This window comes from Struthio camelus, chromosome 5 (assembly GCF_040807025.1).
Source record: "Struthio camelus isolate bStrCam1 chromosome 5, bStrCam1.hap1, whole genome shotgun sequence".
In the NCBI taxonomy this organism is placed as follows: domain Eukaryota; kingdom Metazoa; phylum Chordata; class Aves; order Struthioniformes; family Struthionidae; genus Struthio; species Struthio camelus.
Genome location: NC_090946.1, coordinates 81,042,366 through 81,068,643, shown reverse-complemented (window position 1 = coordinate 81,068,643; position 26,278 = coordinate 81,042,366). Strand labels below are relative to the sequence as shown.

The following is a 26,278-nucleotide window of genomic DNA, read 5'->3' as shown; positions in this document are numbered from 1 at the left end:
TCTCAGGCAGTTACCTCTGTGTAACTGGGAGTCTCTCTCATGAGCCTCTGCTTCTCTTCAGAGCTTTTCTTACCCTGCATTGTTATCTTGTCCTCTGAAGTAAATGATGCCAAGCACCAGCAAGGACAAGATTTTGTAGCAGCTGCATCCTGGGGCCAATTCTTCATGGCATCTCCCAGCACGGAGCAGGCAGGAGCTGTGTCAAGCAATAAAATTCCCTCCAGCCTGTGTTGCAAAGGACCGTGTCCAGGAGCTGACTCCCAGGCTATCTTACTGTTTATAGGCAGAGTATAGGTGCTGTGTTACCTTGCAGCTCTGCAGGACTAGACGACTGCTCATTCATACAGAAAACACTGGTATCCCAAAGCTTTTTGACTACAATATAAACTACCTATGGACTCAGTGTTCAAGATTAAAATATACTAATGCAGGCTTCTACCTATTAAAGTATGGTATGAAATAAAAGCTAGGCAGGCACGCTCTTTGAGGATATGGTGTCTCTCCCACTGACAGTGCTTTTACTATTCATAGTGGTATTGGGAAAGGAAAACATTTTGGCTCTAGGCTTCAGGCAGGAAGAGGATGGTCTTTGCCCAGTGTTAAGACTTTATACAGTGATATGCTGAAGATACCAAAACACATCCAGTAATTGGAAAAACAAGCTACACTTATTTTATTCAAAACCAACACGATGTTAACATCCTGAGGTTACACAAAACCCAAGATTCATTCCAGTACACATACTTACAAAGAATTCCTGCCCGTGTCTGGCTAATGTAAGTAGCTGTTTTTGATAAAAACAATTTCGGTAATGCTGTAGACAGGTGACTTCACTGATGACAAAAAGAGCAAATAAAAACAACCTCACAATGCATGGAAGAAACAAGCAGGAGAAACTCTGCAAAGACTGAAGAAACAATAAGTTGTATTAATGATTTGTTCCCCATCTGGTAACGATGCCTGTTACTTCCGTCAAGTCTAAGTCATTGCAGTACTTTTAATACCTTGTGATATAGAAATGAAGTACACAACACAGACATATCTTTAAAGCAGTGCTGTTTCGGCAGGTTCATAACTGGACCAGTTACATAGCCTGCCTTCAGGCGTGGCTCTAAAACACATATATCTGTCTTCTACTCACATAGGGAATATGTTTATAGTTCCTTGCAGGATCATTTACTTAGCACTGTGCAATACAGTCTAAAACGATATTACTTTCTGACACTGTCCAACACTCAGACTAATTTATTTGGCATGGCAGCAGTTCTGCTGCCAAGTCTGAAATATAGGCAACAGATGGGAGTTTTTAAATTCACGCTGTAAACACTGGTTTGCAGTAATTCTGAACCAGTAAACAATCATGAATTAAAGCAAAACAGATGTATTTTCCTTTGTACACAGAACACGGACTAACATGATCTTGGAGTTCTTTCTGTGCATCACTTTCCTTCCGTTAGTGGCCTAGAGTACATTACTTTACAGACCACTTTTGTATATATCATAACGTATATTAATTTAGTTTTCGACCACATAGCCTCCTTTTATAAATTCTGAATGACTTGAACTTTGAACAATAAATAGTTCTTATTCTTCTGCCATCCAGTTAGATGTTAGGGAAATGGTAGTTTGATTTCCTTGTTTTGCAGAAGTACTTCTTGCTGTCCAAAGCTGGTAGAATGTTACTACTGGTTAACTGAGGCAGATACTGTAACTAAAGCAGAAATTACATGTGTGTATTTCTTTGAAACGAGAATAAAGCATGCATTTTATTTTACAAAAAAGAATATAAGCTATAAAACTACTCACACTGTAATTCTGCACTTTTCAAATTAAGAGTCATGGATCTGGTGTGCACTTACTGGTGCTTTACAACTGGACTGCAATCAGAATAGCTTACTAAGAGTAATTCTTCCAGTTGTCCAGGGCAAAAATATTAGTTATCATCCTATGTCGTAGATATGGAAGGGGCAAGTCAGTGTGTTCCAAGAATTTATATGCTTTAGCAGTTCTCTAAGAGTTCTCTCTTCTTATACTTTGAACTTCCCTGCATGTTACCAGTTCAGTGTTGTAGCTGTCACAGAAAATTTGGATCACTGGAAGAAAGGAGAACTCCTCAATGCCTATCATTGTGAGGCAGGACTAGAAGCCTCGGGCTGAAGTCTGGAAAGACTGAAATGGCAGGGAGATATTTGCTTGGCAGAAACACCCACTGTGTTGTGGAATAGCTGGAACTCAATAACTGCCCACCCTCGATACAACAAGTGCAGTAATCAAGCTTGAAGCCACACATGAGCGCATCACAGGGGCTGTGTTCATTCCCAGAATGATGGGACGTGATCCCACCATCAGTCACAAATGGAACTGGGCATTTTGCCATCTTGCTAATTTGGGATCCAAAAGCATCACAAAGATCCCAAGGAACTCCAAATTAAACTGGCCATCAGTCCACTTTGGCCAGCTATCCTGCTAGGGTTTGTCAGGAAGGCAGATTCCTAGATAAACCTGATTTTTCCACATTGCTCTGCTGCTTATCCCCAGTGACTCAACATAGCAGCAATCTAGAATTCAGTTCGTGCTGAGCCACTCTTTAGCCAGGAGGTTCATTTTCTCCTTGGGCTCAAATTAAGATCCTTCTGATGCAAGAGCTCTATCCCACCTTTAACTGTCAGCATAAGCCTACCTGTTGGGAACCAATTAAAAAAACAAACAAACATGTTCTATCCTCAGGCACAGGATATTAAATGCTGCTATAAAATATTACCCCTGACATGTGCTTCCGACTCAGCCTGGCTGGTTTCCGAGCTGCTTTTTCATGTTCTTTCCCCAGATCTCCTGCTTCCCTAATGCTGTCAAAGTAGGGATGCTGCAGTAACTGCTCGCATGTCTGCCTCTCTGCAGGGTCCATATGAAGGCAACCCTTAGAAAAGATTAAGTAAAGGAACACACACAACATTTGTTAGAAGGGCTGTACAATTCCATCTGCTCAAGACAGCCAACAAGTATCTGCACAGATGCATGTGTTAATTGTTTGTTTGTTAATGAATTCTACAAGTCTGACTTTTAAGAGTTATCGTGAAGCTTGCAAAGCAAAGCAGCTAGGCAGCTAATACTGAACAACTCCCGTTTCTGACACAGGGCAATAAAAGACATTGAGGCTACAGGGACAGTTATGAGTGCATGGTGCAGTAAACCATCAAGCCTCCAAGACAGTTAAGCCCATAACTTTCATTTGAACTAGAACCTCTTTCTTAAAAGGGGAATCCTTTGTATCACTAGCTGAGTTGTTCCAGCGCTCAGCGTAGCTAGTGGTCTCTAAAGCCATGCCTTCCTTCTAATTTAATTGTGTCCATCCTCAAAGTTTCCAGTCTTTGCACCTCAGTAAGAGAATGTTTTGTTGTCCACCTCCGTGGTGAAGAGGATAAAAAGGAATGGGCTCAAACTGCAACAAGAAGGTTCAGGAAAACCTTTCTAACAGCAAAGATATTGAGGATCTGGAATCTCCATTGTGAGATTCTCCATTATCAAAGGTACTTAAGATGATATTAGACAAACACTTGGTATACACAAATGGTATACATAGTGCTGCATGTGATTCAGAGACAGGGGTGGATCAAAAGTCCTCTCCAAGGCCCCTCTAGCTCTGTTTTTCTATGAATCTCTGATTATTCAATACTCAAATCTCACCCATTCACCACCTGGATAAACAAAATAGATGGGTAAGTAAAATCATTTGCTCAGCCTCAGTGCAGAGCTCCCCCACTACCTGTTGTTTGCTTACCTTCATGAGAGATAAAGCAGGGTGTGATATACTTGGGAATTTCATTTCTAATGGCTCCTGGAAAAAAAAAAAGAATATAGTTCTCTTAACAAGTTTTTCAGTCATTGGGGTATAAAGTATTCCACAGCAACCTGGTCTATACATCACAAAACGCATCTGTCATTTTGCGTGCTTAGAGTGGAATTGCCTGGCATTGCTGAGGACAATTATATTGGCTACTGTGCCACCAGAATGACAGCAGAGAGGAGCAGCAGCAATTAAGGATTCGTTTGATTGTTTTTACACAGGGTATCAGTTAAAAAGAATCATGAGAAGGCTTCAGCTAACTCCAAAATATATAATACATTCCAGTGGATGTGGGCAAAGTATAGGGCTGGGCAAAGCTTTTGAGTACGGAAGAGTTCTGCACAGCAGAGGATTGGGCTAGCTGAGCTACTGAGGCTTCTCCAGCTCTAGTTCCAAAGCCCCCAAGCCTACAAAGGCATATGCTTAATCTTTAAACTGAAAGGAACTACTCATCTGCTTAAAATTAAACATATGCTTATGGTATTGTGGGATCAGACCCTAGGATTTTCCATGGAGGAGATAACGCCTGTGTTGTTGCTTCCCACTTGCACTGGCACAAACCCCGTGGAGCAGGGTTTCTTTCACATGGAGTAGTAACTAGCTAGAAGAGGATATTTTGGTTGTGCTGGGACCACTGAGTCTTCGATCCTTGCAGCAGGCTCTTAAAGGCATGGAAACGGCCTGCGCTTCACTTAGTTACTCCTTAAGTGTGATAGCATACAAAGGGATGTGCGAATAGCTTTAACTGTATATTCTAGGGAAACAGAAGCAGGAACACGTCTCTGTCCAAGCACCATGTCTCCTTAACACTGCAAATACATTACTGGTTAGCGCTAGGCTCAAGGGAGTACGTCTGGAGAGAGCTCTTACCACGTCCTCTGGGTCTGGAATTCTTACCCCACTGAAGAATTGGTTGGTGCTGAATACTTGCTGGTGCCTGGGAATAAGATCCCCTTTGACCAAGAATAAAAAGCAAAGTTAGATTAATTTGCTGTTTTTACAGTGCCTGCATTGAACAAGTTTATTCTACACCAGGCTGACACCATTGGAGAGGACTTTTAAACAACTGGAGTATCATCAAATGAGCCAATGAAGCATTCATTTGTGAAAACTAATCGTCTTGGACTTCAGTGATTCCACAGCCTTGTGACAGCGTTGACTGAAAGGCAGGACCACGTTGCTCCAAGGCCTGCAATCACAACTGCCCAGGGGTTATACTGCAAAGAGCTCACAGAAATTCAGCTGGTGGGAGCAGTTTTGGAAGGAGGAGTACCCAGCTGCTGTGTCCCTTCCACTCCTAGGCTCTTGGTTTCCCTGCTGTGCAGCAGAGTGGCCATGATGAATTGTGGTCAACATAGGCAGGGGCTTTGAAAAATACATATTTCTGTGTAGCTCCCCATCCAAATGCCTAGACCCTGTCACTGCTTTATTTGGGGAACTGCAAATTGAGATTTGCACAAGCAAAAAGAAGTAGAACAACAGGGAACGCACTGAACAAGGAGGTGGGAAAAGCACTTTGTTTCACAAATAGATTTGCTCTGTGCCAGCGTCTGTATGTCCACTGTATGCCGGCCGACTTTGAGCGTGGGTTCTGCATTGAGTGCGAGAGCAGAAATGAGTCCCAGCATCGTAGCTAGAGGGTGCTGTGCAAACATCTACGAGGATCTGAAACTCCAACCAGGCCACAGCACTGAGCCTCAGCCAGGGATCCTTCCCAAAATGTTAAGCAAGATAAAAATCAACAACTAACTCCCCTGCTCTCATCCAACACGATGGACCAGCCCAGGGCTCTGATGAGTAACTGGCAGGAGCCACTGTTTGTTTTGGACGTGGCCGCATGGCAGCGTGGGCATGCTTTGTTGGCAGCTTTGTTCACTGGGAGGGCGAGCAGGGCTCTGTCAGCTGCGCTCTCCATACTAATGCAGTGTTTCAGCATTTGCAAAGGGAAAGGGTTCCTGAGAGGCAGCCTGTCCACATAAACAGTCTTTTCTGTTCTGACTACTGGAAGGAGACAGGCTAACCACAATTGTTCCAGCTTCATTAAAATTTAACTCATTTTGGGGAAAATTCTTTTTGTACAGTCCTGAGGATATTGTACAGAAAGGGGCTGGAATGCAGCACCAACAGGAACATGCTGTAGCTTTTCTCCAGTGCAGCTTCATGGCCCCTTTTGAAGCTCACAGGCCTATAAGAGAGCAGCTCAAAGCAAGCAAAATGGGAAAATCAAATCTGTAACAAAAGGGCTAGTACAGTAATGAAACCATCATAATTGTACAGCTTGGAACAAGGAGCTTTTCTCTGTAAACTGTGCCTCAGTCCATCACCTGCTTTAAAAGGGAATTTCTTCTGCCTGAAACACTATAATGAAAAATAAACTATAACTCAACTAACACCTGCTCAAACGTATTCTGGAAGATGAAGCAATTAAGGTTTAACTATAGTTCTAGCTAAAGAGGTTATCTGTTTAAAGCCATTAGTTGCCTTTATAGTTTTCTAAATTGCTTAGTACAATTCATTCTAACATATTTCAGCTAAAAGTGGGGGTTTGTTCCCCTCCACCCAAGAAATCAGATGTTACACATCAAAATTAAATAGAACCAGTGAGACTGGATTAGTTCAAGTATTATACAGATAATGGCTCTTTAATTTAGTCTCTGTTCCAAATCCAGAGTGACTATTATAATTCCTTTGTGAATAAACAGGTGGAAGACTCAAACCTTCTGATGTTCACACTTTCTTTACCAAGCACACAGCCATCAACAGGCACCTGCAATATTTATGACACCTCCTCCAAAGCTGTGATGAGCTAAGTCCAGCTCTTCCTTATCCAGAGACAGGGGCTGCTTTGCTTGATACCAAACCCTGAAAAATACCTCGGCTCTTTCAAACCTCTATGCAAAACCTCTTTGGCCGTTTCTAAAACAGCCACCGCATTTTTCTGTCTGTGTGGAGCCCACCAACTGCCCTTGTCACCCCCATCTGCAGGGGCGGTTGCATCAAACCTCCTCAACCTGGCCAGCCTGGTGTTTCTGCGCTCCCCACAGGCCTGGCAGTCACTGAGCCACCCTCCAGCTCACAGCCAAAGGGACCAGGAGGGGCCCGCAGTGGCCACCAAACACACCCCACACCTTTCTTAAACTGCACTGCCCAACACCAGATCCAGATTTCCAGAGGCCACACCAGTGCTGAGCGGAAGCACTAGTTCAGGCAGCCTGCAGGCGATAATCCAGCTTATACAGCCCCGTCCACTGTAGGCCTTTCTGCCGCAGCATGAAACCATTTCTACCCCACAGATCTTTTTCCAAAAAATAGTCGCCTGCCAGGTGGAGGCCAACTTCAACTCTCTAAATCCTGCAAGAAAACTAAGCAGCACCTGTTACTCCAACTACAGTCTCCTAAAAGATACGTACATACAAGACACGCTGGGAAAACCCACCTCCCACTTACACACAGTAACTTTGAATAAAGCCGACAGCTACTACAGGGAGAGATCCACAGGGTAAATCCACCTCCTGCTGAACGGAGCTCTTGCTGGCTAATCCCAACTCCCACCACAGAGGGGACTCCTCCTGGGTAAGCTCTAGTCCTGCCAAAGGCATCAAGAACATCTGGGGTTCCTGGAGAGGTGCTGTTCTCCCCTTGGGCTCCCATCCCTCATGCCCCAGGAGTACTGGACGCGAACAGTGACTCCACCTTCTCCATTCTCTGAAAGCTAATTCTCTGTTGCTAATCCCCAGGCACGGCTCTCAGATACAGGCAGCTGGGAAGCGAACAACTTCCAGTCTCTCTGTGTAGTCAGTATGTCCTCAGTAACACGAATACATCTTTCAGGCCCCAAGGCCCAACCAGTGACCTGCGCACTGACGACAGTATCAAATGGAGCATGGAGGAGATGAGGTCTGATTTCGGACGTGACAGGGTAACATGAGTGTGTGCTGGATTCCAGCCCGCGTAAGGGAGAGCCAGCTCACTGCACACACGGACAGCTTACAGACAGGCCTGACTGAGGCAGAGGGGACACTTACCCAGGGTTCTCCGGATGAGGTACAGCTGGTCTACGTCAGATTTGCCAGGCCACAGGGGCACCCCAGATAACAGCTCTGCAAAGACACAGCCTATCGCCCACACATCCACAGGAGGTCCATACTGGGTATCTCCCACGAGTAATTCCGGAGAGCGGTACCATCTGGTAGCCACATAGTCTGTGTAATAATCACTTGGCCCAGCTAGGTTGGAGTCAGGAAGGAGAGAAACAAACAGGAATATGGCATCAGAATGATGCAGAAGAGTTTTTACACATGCCGGGATAGCAACAACAGCACCTCCTGGGCAGGCAAGAGCTACAGGAACAGGATGAGTCACTGGCCACTAGCAGAACTCAACTTTGGAAACACTTACGATTTGGCAAAGATCAAAACCATGTTTTTCTTGAAATGAAAATATGCAGAGCTCTGCAGTGGGACCCCGCATCAGCCAGCATCGGTTCTCAAACCTCACGTGACTTGTCTGAACAAGAGCTTAAAAAGAAATTTAGGGGGTTTATTATGATGGAAAACGTGAAGCCATCGTTTGCAGAGACAGTGCCTTCTGCCAAAGGGGCCCCTCCTGCCAGGGAACTCCAGCTGTGGCTCCAGCATTACATAAGTGACTACAGGGCAGTGCAGAGATGCCCACACCAACTTGCATCTACCTGCTCCAGCACCAGCAGCAATTTAGCTGCACCAGCAGAGAGCTCAGAAGCAGCTCGTTTACAGAGCAAACTGGCCGCACAGCGTCCGACTTAGATCCCTTAAAGCTGGTTTGAGGATCTCTGCCCTGGCACCTCCAAAGCCTTTAGCAGAGCTTCTCTGTGGAAACAAGCCAGCTCTTATACAGGATGATTTACACATGCATCACACAAAGACAAGCAAGTCTTTATTGGGAGTTTGAAACCCCGATCCTACGCTTCATTTGAGCTTTCTCATGTAACAACACATCTAAGCAGCTAGTCAGCACTCACTCAGTATGCGAGCAAATCCAAAGTCACAAAGTTTGATGACCGAGTGTTTTGTTATCAGGATGTTTTCTGGCTTTACATCCCGGTGGATGCACTGGAAACAGAAAAAACAAGGTTAGAAGCAAGCATTTAACCTGGCCCTTTGATAAAGAACATCTTAATACAGCCATATCCCCCTTGAAAATCATGCCATGGATCTTAAGCAGGCAGTCATCGCTGTTGGAAGAGGAGATGAAAGGATTTCTTAACAGCAGCTAAAGCCATGTCCTACCGGGCATCACAATTACCTTGCCTATAACCCACCTTTGGGATGAGGCACTGTGCAGCTCCAAGCTGAAATCTGGGCCTGACAAAGAGTTTCTGTTGATCAAACCAGCAGAGACCTTAATTTCTTCTGCCTTTGTATGGAAGGTGTGCTCTACTGAGATCCCCAAGGTCTAGCTCACTTCATCCCTCCCCTGCCATCGCCTCAGATATTGTAAACACCCTGGACTTTCTTGGATGAGCTGGCAGTAAATTATTGTATCTCCTGCCAAGGACTGAAATGCTGCTTGTTAATCAAAGTCATTGAGTCCCAGAAAAAAGCAGCTGCATAAAACCTCATTACCTGTGATCTACAGCAGGTCAGACTGCAACATCTAATTGTCCCTTCAGCTTTAAAACTCCATTAAATCTTTCAGATTGAGAAGGGGAACAGAAAAAAAGAAACAAAATAACAAATCCTGGAAGCAGGATAGACCTATGGCCAAGTTCCTGTGGCTTGGCCGCACATAATTCTCTCCGCAAAGACAAAACATCCATTCCAGAGCGATCTCCTGCTTGCCTCTTAAATCTTAAGCTTTGGCTGATAAACAAAAACAAAGTCTCACAGCTAAGATTGCCGAAAGAACTCCTCCAAAATGCTCCTTTCCTTCCCTGCTTCTTAGAGTGTCCCTATAGCTTTCCACACATTTTTTGCCATGCACAGAGCTCACATCTCCCTCCAGAAATCAGAGGAGGTTGCAAAACTTGTTCTAGTATACTTAAGTTTTGCAAACTTTTTACCAGTGCCCTAACCCAATGCCTATGGCTGTCAACAGAAGGATTTTCTGTGAAATCAGCAGGAGTTTGCTCAGGTCTTGCTTGATCCGATGTGATGCCAGTTTTCTACAACTTCAGCTACGATGGATGACACAGGGAACATAAAAGGATATACTCCTGTTCAGCCTGGAAGCTGACCTACGGTCACTAGTGTAAATCATTCCTTAACAGCAAGCCCAGAGACCTGCATGACAGTAGATACAGCCATTGCAGATATATGCTAACAGTTCAGATATATGTTTTCTATTAAAAACGGGAAATTTCATCTGACTTCTTCCCATGAAAGCTGTGTAATTGCGAAAACAGCAACAGGATTTGCATCTCTTTCAATGCCATGTTGCAGCACTCTTCAGTGCTATTGCGGGGACTTACGTTGTGCTTATGGCAGAAGTCTACAGCTTGGAGAGTCTGCCAGGTTATGCTCTTCACAAGATGCTCTGGCACTCTGTTTTAAAAAAAAGGACATTTTCATTTTAGTCATTCAAAGTAACTATTACTACAGAAAGGAGGAGGAGGCCTTTGAGTGCCAGAAGATCATACAGGGGTCTCTAAGCGAAACGGGGAGCAAGTCAGAACAGACAAACACTAGCAGCCTTTCCTTGCTATAAAGAGGTTAAAAGAAACACAATAATCCTCAGCACATTGCTCTCCCCCTGCAGGGAACCAGAGAAAAGTCACAGTGGGCTGCTGATGACAGGGGTTGTTTGTGGCTCTTCCTTGTTCACGAGCTGCAGCTGAGCTCTGTGCCTGCACCTCTACAGAGCCCCTTGCAAAATGCAAAGCTCTCCTACAAGATTACTCTCCAAGCATCCCAGGAGCATCAACTTCCAGTGCCGCTTCCAACTTCAGCTAATGCAACAAAATACAAGGATTTATGGCAGCTGAGAGCATGCCAGGGTTCGGTTACCACTCAGTCACAGCCAGCCTGAGGCCTACCAATTGGTGGCCACATATCAATATGTGCAAGTCCGTGTCAACTCCTCTCCTGTGGCTGTGCTTAGCATCCACGTTTCCTTGCACTGTTAATCCTCCTGAGAGGCCAATAGGCAATGGCCCTCTACAGCTGCTCAGAGGCCAGGAGGTAGTGGAGTACTCGCAGTATAGATGGGGCTCTGACTTGCCACGCTGTCCTGTCATTCATTGTCCAGAGTGGAAAGGTGACCAAACGGAATGAGAGAGGATGTTCCTACAAGAGCATAAAGCTCTGCTTTGGTTTGCATCTCCTCTCCCTCCCTGCACTGCCTGGCAAACACTTCAGAGAAAGGAAATCTCTGTTAAAGATCCAGCCTCCTCTCCCCTTCAGTTACTGTGCAACAGTTCCTAAACTTCTTTGTCCATTTGTAAAGATCTTCAACAATCGCAGGAAAGGCAGAGGTGACGTTCTTGGCATTTTGAAGCTCAAAACCAATTTTATTTCATTTTTTTAATGCTGCAAACCTTTTCATCCATTGTGAAGAAAACAAAACACAGCAAAATGCAAGAGCCCTAGTTTTTCTTTAAGGCTCTTGGGCCAACACTGCTGGTACAATGCTAGTCTCCTTGCAGAAACGTCCTAGGATAAGGAAAGCGCGGCACTGACAGCCTGACAAAAGGGATGAAGTTGGTCAAATGCCCGGGAAACATGGTGCCAAGAGGCATGGGCCCACCTGTCTTATTCCTAGCTGCAAAAGACCTGACCATGTGAAGTATCAAGGATGAAAAGCAAAGTATACACCCAGGCATTAGCTGTTCACACTGGGGTTGCTCTGAATGAATGGAAAGCAAATGTCAAGCTTTTTCCCCAGAGGGTTACTCAACCTGTCTCCAGATTCCAGGTGAACAAGCTCAAACTGCTCTGGGATGGAAGCTGCTTGCTAGCTCGCAAAGAAACGTGCTATCAGCATTACTCCTTTCTCCTTTTAGAGCTCCACATCAGGGAGAAAGAGTAACAGCCTCTTGTTTACTCAACCCCCAATTAGTCTCCTACACACAATTCATTTAGCTCCAAGGCCCATAAAATGATCTATGAACTTATGCTGAGCATTTCCATGGCACCAAGTCACTGTGAATAATTAGGGATGATATATTTAGTGGGAGTATCATTTATAACGTGGCAAGAACAAACCCTGCCCTGGAGAACGTTTTCCTTCTGCTCACATAGCTCACACTTTGTGCAGATGCCCGTTTAAAGGGGAGGATATCTGACCTTCTGGGAGTTCACTGGGGCTGTGCCCAGAGGTGCGGGCATAGCGCTTAGCCTGGTAGCCCCTGCTAGCCAGCACGCGCTCCTCAGTGCAACTGCACGCCTGGGGGCTAGAAGCCACTACTCTGTCACATGGACCATGCCAGTCGTACCAGCACAGACTGCGTATGTTTTGGGTGCTCAATCACCCTGGCCTCAAGATCAGAAGAGTTCACGCATCCTGCTCATTGGGCCTGGTGACTTCAGTTTGGAAGCAACAGTAAAATTACAAGAACCAAGGATAACGCATGTCCAGGCTGTCCCAGACACATCCTCTCCTTCCTGCCAGGAATCTTGTACAGATGGAACATAAAGAACTAGGCCTTCACCCAGGATTGCTTGATGTCTCTGACATCAGTGCTGCTGGGGAGCATCACAGAGATGCTGTTCCTTCTCCATACAGCCAACAGATTCTCGATGCAGGATCACTGCGTGCTTGCAACACAGGCTGTATGCATATTCCTGCCCAGAAAAGTCCCCTGTAAAGATATGGCATGCAGTGATGTAATGCAGGATGCCAGAGCAAGAGTCTGACAGACACAAGCAAAGGTGAGCACTGAGGCAGAAAGAAACAAAACTGAAAACAATAGATCAAGCAAGAGATCATTACTCTCGGGGTTTACTAGTGAAGTTTTAAGAGTGTAGAAGCACCGGGTGAGAGAAGGGAACTTTAGGGACCATCTCTCGTCTCATCCATCTCCCTGCCCACAGGCCCAGCCCTTCCAGAAGAGATGTTTGCTCAAAATTTGCCAATAAAAGATTCCCCATCCTTCCCAGGTAGCTCCAGTCAGGGTTTAAAATGGCCCAATTGCTCAGAAGTTTTCCTGCTATCGAAGCTAAACCTTCACTGCTGCAAGCAAAGCTGACCTTTACCCATCCAGCCCTTTCCTTTTAATGTCTAAAGAGAAGATGGGCAGAAAGAGCATCAGAGCTCCAGTAGTGAAGCCTCATCCGGCCCAGCCCTCAACTTGTCTCTAAAAACGGACTCAGAGCATTGTAGAAAGGAACAACACAGGTTTCTTACAGTCAGAACTACACCTGAATGTCAAACCAGGAGGCCCAGAGAGCTGCTCTTAGTGCCTTGCACTGGGCTGGGTGACAGCCTGTGTGATGGGGCTCTGCTGCTTCTTCTGCTTTACAAAATGCGTCGGAGGGACGCAAGGCACTCCCCTTAAGGGAGGGCACCCAGGAGCTGCAGAAAAGGCAGGCTCTGCAGTAAGCACAGGATACGCATCAGCTGAAAGCCAGACTAAGCCTCCCACCCGCCAATCTGCTGGCACCCACGGCGTGACTCTGCCCAGCCTCCCACAGTGACGTGCAACACACCTGAGGGGGCAGCAGGAGGGAGGGCTGCAGGCCCCCAGGCCACCCACCCCTCCAAGTAGCCCTAACCCCTTTGCTGAGGGACACAAGGTCCTCTGAAGCCCCTCGGGTTTGCTCCAGTAGAGCCAAAGATCACCCAGATGCTCAGGCTCAGTGCTCCAATCTCCTTGGTGAGCAGCGCTGTGCAGGAGCACATGCAGGCTCTTAGGCAATTCTTTTGGATGTCATTGCTAAACCACAGAAACAGAGCGAGTCCTGGGCACTGTGCTGAGACACCTCTCCTGTAATTAATGAGATTCGGCTGAAAACTCTGCAGAACAGCAACGGGCTCCCACAGATGCTCCCTGACTCCTTTGCTCAAAAGCTTCCAATGAGGCACCAGCCACTCACCCACGGGGGTGCCTGTCCAGCTCATGGAGAACTGTGCGGTCGCAGTATTCAAAGACCAGATGCAGCTTTCGCTTCCTCCTGAACACTTCCAGCAGATTGACCAGGTTGGGGTGTTTCAATTGCTGTAACACACAATGGATGGACCGGTTAGTTACTGCACCAGTGGGTGCAAGGTAGGGGTGAGGGGGACACAGTGCTTTCACCCGCAAGCCTCTCATTTCTCAGAGCTGAAACCTTTTATATAATAAACACAGCACAATGCGAAGGAGCAGCTCGGCTACAGCCCAGCCTCTGGTGGTAGTTATTTTAGGAACCGACTGTGGGCCACAAGTCAGCTTGGCTTCAGCAAGTGCCTCTTAGAAAAGATGCTCATAGATAAAGAATTCATCACGGTGCCCACAGCTATTCCGGCAGTGCCTTTCATTGTACGTATGCAGCCTTTGACTCCACCACAATGAAAACCAGCTCTCCCTGGAGAACAGCTTGGGAAATCACACGCTGTAAGAGCCTGTAACAGTTGAACACACAAGAGCTCCTCTGACAAGCTCAAGTAAAGCATGAGGTCTCAGCTTCCCCAGCTCATCATAAGAATCTGGAGGGGTTAATTAGGAGAATTTGTATTGCTCCTTCCTCCTCTTCCTCTCAAACCACTTCAGGTGCTCGTACCAGGGCTTCCTCTCCTGGGGAGCTCAGACAGACTCTTACCTATATAGAGCCCAAGCACAGCCGGGTTTTGGATGTACCCTGCAAGAGGTGAGGATAGAAGTTGCTGGAGTTCCTAAATGTTACTCTTTTCCCCACATTTTCTGGGAGGACTGGGAGAGCAGCTTTAACCAAGGGGCACAAATCAGTGATCAGAAAAGGAAACAAAGAAAAGCCAGACCCAGCTCAGGAACATTGGCATTTTTTTTCCAGATGACTAATGGCACCATCCTCTGTGCTTGCAGGGACTTGTATCCACGAGGGCTTTGCCTGACTGAGGCTTTGGAACAAGCACATTTCTGAGCAAGGAGACTGGAAAGGGCATTGCCTAGGAGTTACGCTGATGCCATTTTCTAATGTGCTTCTAAGCAATCTGGAAAAGCCTGCAAAGGAGAAGGTAGCAGAGGGTCAACGCTGGAAAAAACTGTAAGGACCCTCAACTGGGGACTGCAGCGGTTTGGGGGACAGTTAATCCCCAGGTAAAGGAATGCTGAAATCCACAACTTAAATCCTGGGGTTAGCCAGCGGGCTAAAAAACCTGGGGACAGCTCAGTAAAAGAACCTCATCAGCTCCACGCCAGGGCAGTGTACAGAAGGACAGAACAGCACAGAAGTGTTACCCCCCCATCAGCTGTACCCCCACCACACTCACTGCGCTGGGCGGATGTGGCTGTGCTGTGCTGGGCCACCGCTTCCCAGGGAGAAGCAGCCTCGTGGGAAAAGCCCTGTGGGCAGCAGGAGCAATTTCTAGTCTGAAGGGAACTTCCTGAGGGGAGGCCTGAAAGCTGAGAGCTTTGGGGTTCAGAGGAGAAGGCAGAGGATGGGAAGTAATGCCAAACAGCGCTTAAAGGGCAGAGGAGTTCCTACGTGCACTCTTTTGTTGTCGAGTAGGGAGGTTTTATCTCACCAAGATTCATCCCCCCAGGCTGCATGCACGACCCTTACTGAGCCGTCACCATGCCTCATTGCCAGTGCGCCACAAGCAGGAGGGACGTGGCAGGGGCTGTTTCAGTGCTCAGATGGGTGCGCTGTGCCCTCCTTTGCCATAAAGCAATTTTATTCAAACACGTCACTGTGAAAGCTCCTTGCAAAGAGCTGCCTTCCAGGGAGCTCACGGCCTCTGCGGGACATAATACCGAAGGTGAATTACACTGAGCCCTTATGCAGCACTCGGGGTCCCTGTAAGTGTACAGAAGGTGGGTGGCTATTCCAGTCCGGCAAAGCACTGACTGGCTGCGAGGAGCCAACCTTTCTAAGCAGCATCTCTTTCCACACACCCGTCTTGTTTCTTCAGGCGTCTGCAGGGCTGGGGCTCCTGCCCACACCACGTAAACCATGTGCCAGCATCAAAGACCTGATCACCCCGTCATACCATCTGGATCAAACCTAGGTTAAATACAAGATCTCCTGACAACTTCCTCAGTCCTTGCCCCCCAGGGGCCTTCCCGGTCTGCTGCACGGCACCTGGACAGGGTCAGCAGGGCCTGACTCTCAGTCTAATTTTCTCTGCCCTGGCCATGTCTCCCGACCTTGCATCACGGTCAGATTTCCTCTGCACGCTCCCAGTTTCCATGCAGGTATTAAACCACAAGGGAGGAGACTTTTAACCCCCCTCACGCTTGGTATTTGCCTAGCAGTGCCTCCATTCTGATCACTTCCCTATCCGCTTTGCAAGACATGATCAAATAGAGAGAACAGCCTGTAAGACTGCTGAAAATCCCAGCAATGATTGCAGTTCTCCCCAAAAGACTGTAAACAGCCAGGTTCACAGGCCTAGATTGCAAAAACAGCATGTAAACTTGCAGCAGGCTTCAGAAACCATGACAGGCTGACATCTCAGAGCAGCCTGCCTGCCAAGTTGCTGTACAGTAAAGCAGAGATCCAGAGTAAAGCCCTGTTGGGGAAAAAATTCCCCTGCGGTTTCTGAAATGGAAATTCAGGCACATACAGGAAAGACCATGTAAGATTTGACTGCCACTGCCAGCTCTCTTAAATCACAGTGGCTATTACTATCCAAATGCACAATACATCTCCCTCAGCTTTCAGTCACATGGGATTTGTGTCCACCCCGCACAGCTTATCACATATTAAGCATATGCACATAGAGCAAAGCACCTACTTGCCACGTGCAGCACTACACAAGCCCAGTCTACCAGTTCAGACTCCCCCGAGAAAGTCAGGAAGCTGCTATTGCTCTGATATAGCCCCTTCCCTCAGTGTCCAAGCAGCTTCTGACTAAATTGCATAAAGTGGTTCCTTCCCTTTCCGTGCACTACATGTGTTGGTGTATTATGTCCTCAGGGATCACTGATAAGAGAGATATCTGAGAGCAAGCTGGGCTGCCAGCAGGTACCTTGGGTAACAAGCGCCTGATTCCTGTTGTTCTCAGATCTCCCTGCCAACGCATGGACAAAACGCTGGGCATTGCTGAGCCTGCCAGCGGGAAGGAGGCAGCAGAGACAATCCTTGCGGTGCTTGGATTCCCCTTTCAGAGACAGGCGACGACAAAACAATTGCGCACTGACGTAAGGTGAGAAGAAAGTATAACAGTAATAGGAGATCTCTGGAAAACCTCTGACAGCGAAGGGTGGAACAGGCTGTCCAGGCACTGTGTCCAGGCTGTCCTCATGGGTGTGGAGCTGGGGTTTCCAGAGGGAGAGAGCTTGGAAGCATGAGGTCTAGCCGAGCTGGGGACACTGCAAGAGGACACAGCTGGGTGAACATACTCTCTTGTGCATGAGAGCGGGTTAATCTGCCTGTGTGGGACCCGGTGAGGGGACCCTGGGAACAGCCCTGCCACAGCATCTCCCCGTGCCTTGCTCACGGCCAGCCTCTGCGGCCGGGGCCCTCCGGGCAGTCGGTTCATCAAGTCCGTGTCTCTTGTGCACACAGACATGCACACAAAGCCTCCGTAAATCTGCAGGGACCCTAGCGTCCCTGTCTGGTAGAGCACTGTTTCAGACAAAGAGAGCGGTTTCTAGGGCCTATCAGTGATGCCATTTGCTGGCAGCACGGGGATGGACTTCCCCTCCCTGCCCTCAGCCTGGGTGACCAGACTTTGTGTCTCCTTCTGCAGACACACCAGATGGCTGCACGGGCTTTACCCTGTAACTACAAAGACTCCCATGCTAAGATGACAGGGAGGAGGTCTTATTTTCTGTTTCATTTATGAACACAGCATTGCATTGAATTTTTCTCTTATCTTCTTTGCAATGTTAGAGCAAAGAACTGTGTCAACCTCCATGTGAACTTCATTCCCCTCCATCATGAAACCTGGAGGCTGACCTGAGAGAAGCAGGCGAGATCCCGAGCAGTAAGGGAGGAGGGTGAGCAGGGACCGGTTCTTCACTCTTCCTCCCAATACATGAGCCAGGGGATCTCATTACAAAATGACATTATCCAACAGCAGGTCTAAGACAAAAAAAAAAAGCATCTTTTTCTCACTACACATTACTAAACTTTGGAATTCACCACCGCAGGATGCTGTGGATGCCAAAATGACTTGTATCACTGCATTCAAAGAGCAGGTCATAAAGAGCAACCTAAATTTGACCTTGCAGGGTGTTGCAGGGGGATCAAATAGCACCTGTGACAAATAGCAAACTTCCCTTGCCACAGGCTGGAGGCAGACTGGCTCTCTGTGCCCAGCATCCCCCAGCCTTGGGGACTAACCTGCTGCCCAACTGCTGCACAGGCTGTTCTTGCAACACTGCTTGGCAGCACAGATCGGCAACGGGGAGAAGATATCATGCAGAAGATCTCAGAAGAATACAGGAAACATCAGCATCTTCCTGGCAGCATTCAGTCGCCTCATGGCTGTGATAACACCTCGTATCACTTTGGTCACCACAACAAGCAGTAACAGCCCACCACAGGACAAGTGACTCACAGAACAGGTATGCCAGCATGCTTCGGAGCCTGTTGCCCTTTGAAGGGATAGCAGGACACCCCAGTAAACTCCTCTCTGAATAAAAAGACTCTCTGTGACTGCAATTTCTCACAAAAAGCTTTTATGTAGCCTGGCCAACCCAAACACACACTCCGATATTCTACCTTCAGAAAGGAAACATAACAAGAGTTAAATGAGCATCCAGTTATTCTCTAATCAGTCAGTACCAAATCTCAGGGCGAAGGCCTCAGCTCATAGGTGAGCTCAGACAAGATGAAGACATTTTTCATTTCGAATATTTCTTACTGTGCAATGGCACAAAGATCAGCAGAAAGCTTCTGCCTTTCATTATGCTGTGAGTCCAATTTTAACCTCTTCTCCCTATCAGATCTCTGCCAGTCTGCATCACTCCTTCCAGCAAGGTTTCCGTCTCCCACGTGAACCTCTCCAGCAGTGGACATTCTTAACGGACACATACGGTCTCTATCTCTGGACACTGGAGATATAAAACTAGCATCTTTCAGAGTTCTCACAGCAAAAGTTTTTAAGTGATTGCATTTTCCTCACTTACCAGCATCCAAGAACAGTCCTGACTTCATGACATCTTTAGCATTGAGTCTCCACATTGCTGTCTCGCTGAGAGACAACGGTTGAGGCTCAACCTGCGCTTTTCATGCACAGGCCAGGGATGAGTCCCAGCTGCCTGCCTGGCCCAGACACTGCTCTGCAGCCATGCCCTCCGGCAGGGGCCAGCGCCTGGCCTACGCCATTCCTGCCCCGAGGCGGGCCTGCTCCGACTCCCTCCCGCTCACACTCTCCACAGGCTGTCCCAACACTGCAGCGCTTGCTGCTGGGAAATCGGGGACTTGCTGCCAGCCCCTCTTTATGAACCACACAGCTTGTCACTCTGATCAGGTACCAGCTCTGCCTCATGCAAGACTGAGCCCCACAGACACGCTCAGCCACAAGAGCAGCCAGAGGGATTCGTGCTGCCCCCCGGCAGGCCAGCACCCCTCTCATCTCCGCACAACCAGAGCACGGGGAAGGACAGACACCGTCCTGTGCTCTGAAGGAAGGACAGCACTGCTGACGCCAGCCACCCAGACTGAGCAACAGCTCCCAGCAGCCTCATCGGCTGTCCTTGGCCGGCAAGTGCATCCACTTGCGTTTTGGGCACCCCAAGGAGATTCATAATCTCCTCAGGCGAGGACAAGGGGCTGAGCTGTCATAGGCACAGGGAGGAGAAGGCGCAGAGGAGGGAAGGCACGACGGGACCATGTGGCCTATGCTGTCCTCACCAAGCACCTTCTGCAAATGGGCAGTTCCTAGCACACAGGGGACAGACAGACCCTGCTGGGTGGCCTGGCAGGGGGGGCCAGCAGGAGGCCCTGGGACACAGGCCTGTGGAGACGCAGTGCCTGGGACAAGTTGAGGAGACAACAGCTAGGCAAAACAACACAGATTTGTCATTAGCCCACTCTGTGACCCTTGGCAGGAGCTTGGTCTCCGAGTGCAGAGGCCCCACGGGAACGGCATACCCGAACGGGCTTTGTTTCGCAGGCCACACACCCAGCGCTCTGCTCTGCAGGGCTGGGAAGGCCACCAGGGACGGTTTCACGAACCGAGGCTCTCTGTACTGCACCATTTCAGCGTGCGGCATTTAAAATTCACCCTACTGGAAACAGCAGGCGTCAGGTTTCCACAGTCACTGAGGGGTTTGCACACACTCACTCTGTTTTCACAGCTTTCCAGCCCTTCCTTGGGAATCCGGATCACACGGGGCACTGGCATTTCACCTCTCCACATATAGCCCCGCTCTCCTGCCCTGCCTCCCATGGCTCCCGGCCATAAATTAGCCCTTTGTCTACAAGGTATTCACTCTGCAGAATAATAATTTATCAGGCCCTACATTTCTTACTGATGAAACACAATCTCACTAAATCTTTTACAAACACTTACGTGTTGCCTAAGCCAGGAAATAACCTGAATAAACAAACAAACAAACTGTTACTATTTACAGAGAAAAAGTTGAAAAGATAGTCAAGCAGGTCTCCACTTGTTAAAATCAACACTGCCCCGGCACAGATCTGGCCATGGCTAGCTGCAGTTGTGTGGGCTTTGTGCCCTTAACCATGATGCATTCACCATCTCCACTGCAAGTAACTTCTACAGTGATTATTTTCCTTTTCAGATCTTTAATAATCATTTAAGTCTTAAACGCATCTCAAGCACTGTTGACTTAAAAAACTTAAAAGACACAGCTACGTGCCTTCTGTTTGCTTCAGACAGGACAAAAACCTATCTACCTTCTCCCCAAAATCTGTCAGAAAAATAAGTTTTTTTTTTCTAGGTGATGGCTCTTCTATGATCACAACCATGAAATCAATGCTTATTTTACCTCTCCCTTCAGCAGGTGGAGAATCAGACCTTCATATGCTTTTGACAATAACATTTACACAATTTATTTATATATAAATGCTCAATAAAAGGCAAGGCAAAAGCACAAAAGAGATTCAGACAAAAACAAATGTCAGAAATACCACAATCTGCTGAAAACTTGCACTTAACTGCAAATCTGAAAGTTACTTGGTTCCCAGCAAGCAGATTAAAGTAACTCCCTGGAAAGGAGCATTGAGTGCAACGAGTGATCAACTGCTGCTACGCAAACACCAAAACAGAGCAAAGTCTGGCAACAACATCACAGAGAAATCAGAGACCAAGGGTCTATGAATTCTGGGAAAGAAGTTTTAAATAAAAGGGAATATCTTTTTCTGTCGCTTTCTGTAGGGCTTTAACTCCAAAATCCTACGTTCTTGACTGCCTAAAAGAATGCATTGTGTCTGTTCGAACTGCATGCCTCTTGTAAAAAGACGTTTTTACTAGAAGTCGTTAGTTTAAAATGTATAACCTCTCTACACTTTGTAAATATTGTTCTTTAATCAGTTTAAAGTGTTTAAAGCTGTGACTCTTCTGCAGAGCAAAGAGATGGGGAGAAGACGGAGGTCTCCAAAATCACAAACAGTCCAGAGAACGTGAAAAGGGAACGACTCTTTCCATTTCTCATGCCACGCAACTGCGGGCACTGCATGACATCACCCAGCAGCAAGTTTATAACAAATAAAAGGACATAAAGCGCATCCCTGAAGCTGTGGAACTCCCTGCCTCAGGATACTACGGAGACCAAAAGCATGCACCAGTTAAAAAAGAGATTAGATAAACGCTCAACAGGAAACTCCATGAGTGCTTGCCGAACATGACGCTACGGCTACACCACCTGGCTCTAGAAACTTGGCCAAAAGGTGGGCGTGAAGGGAAACCTCACCCCATCCTCACCCTCCTTCTCCCGGGTTTCTCCTGTCTTCTGCATGCTCTCCTAGCTGCCGCGGGGGTGGCGGAGTGGGCTAGGTGGACCTGGGGTCCGGCTCAGTGCAAATGTCCCTGGGCTTTTATTTCACCTGGAAAATTTCACGCAGAGGCCGAACGACTGACCTCTTTTCCTCTGTGAGGGCTAAACTCTCGCACAAAAACCAAGGAAGAATCAGCAGAGGCCAGGTGGCTCTTCATCGGCAGGCGAGCGCCCACGCCGCACGACAAAGGGCATCAATTCACCTCGAAAGGCGATTATTCTGGTGATGTTCATCCACTATCCACACAGAAAAAGCCTGCGGCGACCCGGCAGCTCGCTCTTGGCAGTCCCCATGCCGTTTCCGCTCCCACCTCCACCGAGCCTTTTACTTAGGGACAGCCTGGGCTGCCGAGGCTCATCTCTGCCCCGAGCCTGGTCCGCCGCTGGGCCCAACGGGGCCAACTCACGGCGGCGTTTCCAGATCGCTCCGTCAGACCGGGCAAACTTCACCCCGCGCCCCACGAACGCTCAGGCCGAATCCTCCGCCAGCGGCCATCCGGGCAGCCCTCTCCCGGGCGTCCCAACCGCTCTCCTGGGCGTCCCAACCGACTGGCGCACCTCCGCACTGCTCTCTCACACCCGTCCTCCGCACGGGTCCCCGACGGGGCCCTCGCCGCACCATCCCCTCACGCCCCTTCCCCACACGGCTCCAACGCCCCTTCCCCGTCCCTTCCCCTCACGACCCTTCCCCACATGGCTCCGACACCCCTTCCCCGTCCCGTCCCCTCACGACCCTTCCCCACGCGGCTCTGACGACCCTTCCCCACACGGCTCCGATGCCCCTTCCCCGTCCCGTCCCCTCACGACCCTTCCCCACGCGGCTCCGACGACCCTTCCCCGTCCCGTCCCCTCACGACCCTTCCCCACGCGGCTCCGACACCCCTTCCCCGTCCCGTCCCCTCACGACCCTTCCCCACGCGGCTCCGACGACCCTTCCCCGTCCCGTCCCCTCACGACCCTTCCCCACATGGCTCCGATGCCCCTTCCCCGTCCCGTCCCCTCACGACCCTTCCCCACGTGGCTCCGACGACCCTTCCCCATCCCGTCCCCTCACGACCCTTCCCCACGCGGCTCCGACGACCCTTCCCCATCCCGTCCCCTCACGACCCTTCCCCACACGGCTCCGATGTCCCTTCCCCGTCCCGACCCTCACGACCCTTCCCCACGCGGCTCCGACGCCCCTTCCCCGTCCCGTCCCCTCACGACCCTTCCCCACGCGGCTCCGACGACCCTTCCCCATCCCGTCCCCTCACGACCCTTCCCCGTCCCGTCCCCTCACGACCCTTCCCCACATGGCTCCGACACCCCTTCCCCGTCCCGTCCCCTCATGACCCTTCCCCACGCGGCTCCGACGACCCTTCCCCGTCCCGTCCCCTCACGACCCTTCCCCACGCGGCTCCGACGACCCTTCCCCGTCCCGTCCCCTCACGACCCTTCCTCGTCCCGTCCCCTCACGTCCCTTCCCCACACGGCTCCGACGACCCTTCCCCATCCCGTCCCCTCACGACCCTTCCCCACGCGGCTCCGACGACCCTTCCCCATCCCGTCCCCTCACGACCCTTCCCCACACGGCTCCGATGCCCCTTCCCCGTCCCGACCCTCACGACCCTTCCCCACGCGGCTCCGACGCCCCTTCCCCGTCCCGTCCCCTCACGACCCTTCCCCACGCGGCTCCGACGACCCTTCCCCATCCCGTCCCCTCACGACCCTTCCCCACATGGCTCCGACACCCCTTCCCCGTCCCGTCCCCTCATGACCCTTCCCCACGCGGCTCCGACGACCCTTCCCCGTCCCGTCCCCTCACGACCCTTCCCCACGCGGCTCCGACACCCCTTCCCCGTCCCGTCCCCTCACGACCCTTCCCCACGCGGCTCCGACGACCCTTCCCCGGCCCGTCCCCTCACGACCCTTCCCCACATGGCTCCGATGCCCCTTCCCCGTCCCGTCCCCTCACGACCCTTCCCCACGTGGCTCCGACGACCCTTCCCCATCCCGTCCCCTCACGACCCTTCCCCACGCGGCTCCGACGACCCTTCCCCATCCCGTCCCCTCACGACCCTTCCCCACACGGCTCCGATGTCCCTTCCCCGTCCCGACCCTCACGACCCTTCCCCACGCGGCTCCGACGCCCCTTCCCCGTCCCTTCCCCTCACGACCCTTCCCCACGCGGCTCCGACGACCCTTCCCCATCCCGTCCCCTCACGACCCTTCCCCGTCCCGTCCCCTCACGACCCTTCCCCACATGGCTCCGACACCCCTTCCCCGTCCCGTCCCCTCATGACCCTTCCCCACGCGGCTCCGACGACCCTTCCCCGTCCCGTCCCCTCACGACCCTTCCCCACGCGGCTCCGACGACCCTTCCCCGTCCCGTCCCCTCACGACCCTTCCTCGTCCCGTCCCCTCACGTCCCTTCCCCACACGGCTCCGACGACCCTTCCCCATCCCGTCCCCTCACGACCCTTCCCCACGCGGCTCCGACGACCCTTCCCCATCCCGTCCCCTCACGACCCTTCCCCACACGGCTCCGATGCCCCTTCCCCGTCCCGACCCTCACGACCCTTCCCCACGCGGCTCCGACGCCCCTTCCCCGTCCCGTCCCCTCACGACCCTTCCCCACGCGGCTCCGACGACCCTTCCCCATCCCGTCCCCTCACGACCCTTCCCCACATGGCTCCGACACCCCTTCCCCGTCCCGTCCCCTCATGACCCTTCCCCACGCGGCTCCGACGACCCTTCCCCATCCCGTCCCCTCACGACCCTTCCCCACGCGGCTCCGACACCCCTTCCCCGTCCCTTCCCCTCACGACCCTTCCCCACGCGGCTCCGACACCCCTTCCCCGTCCCGTCCCCTCACGACCCTTCCCCACGCGGCTCCGACACCCCTTCCCCGTCCCGTCCCCTCACGACCCTTCCCCACGCGGCTCCGACGACCCTTCCTCGTCCCGTCCCCTCACGTCCCTTCCCCACACGGCTCCGACGCCCCTTCCCCGTCCCGTCCCCTCACGCCCCCTCCCCACGCGGCTCCGACGCCCCCCTCCCGCCCCCCGCCGGCCGGGGGCAGCTCCCCCCGCAGCCCCCCGCCCACGCGGCGCGGAGCGGAGCGGCGGGAGAGGCGCCGGGGGCGGCGGAGCGGCGCGGCGGCGGCCGTGGGCGGAGGGCGACCCCGCCGCCCACCTTCAGCATGCGGATCTCGCGCAGGGCGATCTTCCTGATCAGCGGGTCCTCCTCGGACTCCAGGAACTTCTTGATGGCCACGATCTGGCCCGTGTCCTTGTTGCGGCACTTGAAGACGACGCCGTAGGAGCCCTCGCCGACCTTGCCGAGCTTCTCGTACCGCTCCATGGCGCCGCTCCGCCGCGTCGCCTCGGAGCGCCGCGGGCTGCCAACGGCCGCAGCTGCCAACGGCCGCTCCGCCATTACCCCCCCCCGCCCCGCCCGGCCGGCCCGGCCCCGCCTCGCCGCGGCCCCGGCGGGGCCAGGGCGGGCGCTGGCCGGTACGAGCCGCCGCCCCGCGGCTGAGGCGCCGGAGGGCTCGCGGCGGCGCCATGTTCTGTCCTCGCCCCGCCTCGGGCCTCGCACCTTTTCACGGCGCTTTGCGCTTGATCTCTCCCCAGGGCCGGGAGGAGGAGGAGGAGGAGGAGGGCAGACCTTCCTTCCCTCCCTCGTGTGACTCCCCCGAAGCCAGCCGGCACCCGCCCGTTTGTCCTGCGCCAGCCGGAGACAAGGGGGCCCCTTGCCCGGAGAGGCCCTCGAGGGCCTTGAGGTCGAGGCTGCGCTGCGGCGCCTGCCCGTCCCCTCGCCGCCTGCGCGGGCCCGCAACGCGTAGCGTCTCCGGGAGCTTCGTGCAGTCCGGATGGCCGAGGACAAATCAAGGGGGATGACGCTGCCCTTCCGATGGCCAGACCGACCCCGTGATCCCCCACAGAAGCGGACGCTGGGTTGCCTTTCTTCTGAGGAAGAGTCAAGTTGGGGGAGGGAGATGGAGCTAAACCTGGGGAGGCTTTGGAGACGTTCCTGCTCTGGATTTGGTGCAGAGCCTGGGAGATGTTGTGTTCCTCTAGACTGCTTCTCCCCTCTCTAGTGGAAGCACCTCAAGTGTCCACCATCTGAGGAGCTTCCACGGGGGGCTAGTCCTTCTCAGGGAGCGTTTCCACCCCTTACCTTGATGTTACCTTTCCTCATGCACCTATGTATGTCCATAGCTGCTCACTCACTTCCTCGTACCTTGATGAAGATGTTCTCCTAAGGTGGCGATTACTTCCAGAAGATTTGGAGAAATGCAGAGATCTGCGTGTACATCCTATGCCACACAGCATTCTGGGATAAGGTTACCATATGTCCACACCACCAATCCCTTTCCAAGGTATTTTCTGAGTTTTACTCAGGCCAAAAGATCAAGCTCCTTAGGTTTGTTTTCCCTAAGCAGC

General features: G+C 51.1%; 1 protein-coding gene across 3 annotated transcripts; it reads right to left on the bottom strand.

Moving 5' to 3' along the window:
- Nucleotides 1-646: 646 nt before the first annotated feature.
- CDKL1 (cyclin dependent kinase like 1) lies at nucleotides 647-25,292 on the bottom strand. 3 transcript variants are annotated; one of them, XM_068947596.1, is made up of 9 exons: nucleotides 25,026-25,292; nucleotides 13,855-13,976; nucleotides 10,293-10,365; nucleotides 8,844-8,934; nucleotides 7,870-8,070; nucleotides 4,715-4,797; nucleotides 3,779-3,835; nucleotides 2,762-2,917; nucleotides 647-1,711 (listed from the first exon to the last, which is right to left on the bottom strand). In XM_068947596.1, the coding sequence occupies exons 1-9, from the start codon at nucleotides 25,266-25,268 to the stop codon at nucleotides 1,604-1,606; spliced, it is 1,134 nt and encodes a 377-aa protein (XP_068803697.1). In that variant the 5' UTR covers nucleotides 25,269-25,292; the 3' UTR covers nucleotides 647-1,603. The 3 variants fall into 3 exon arrangements, with proteins under 3 accessions (XP_068803697.1, XP_068803698.1, XP_068803699.1); XM_068947597.1 differs by having other exon boundaries at nucleotides 647-2,093; nucleotides 25,026-25,291; XM_068947598.1 differs by lacking the exon at nucleotides 25,026-25,292 and adding an exon at nucleotides 21,935-22,045.
- Between the last annotated feature and the right edge of the window lie 986 nt (nucleotides 25,293-26,278).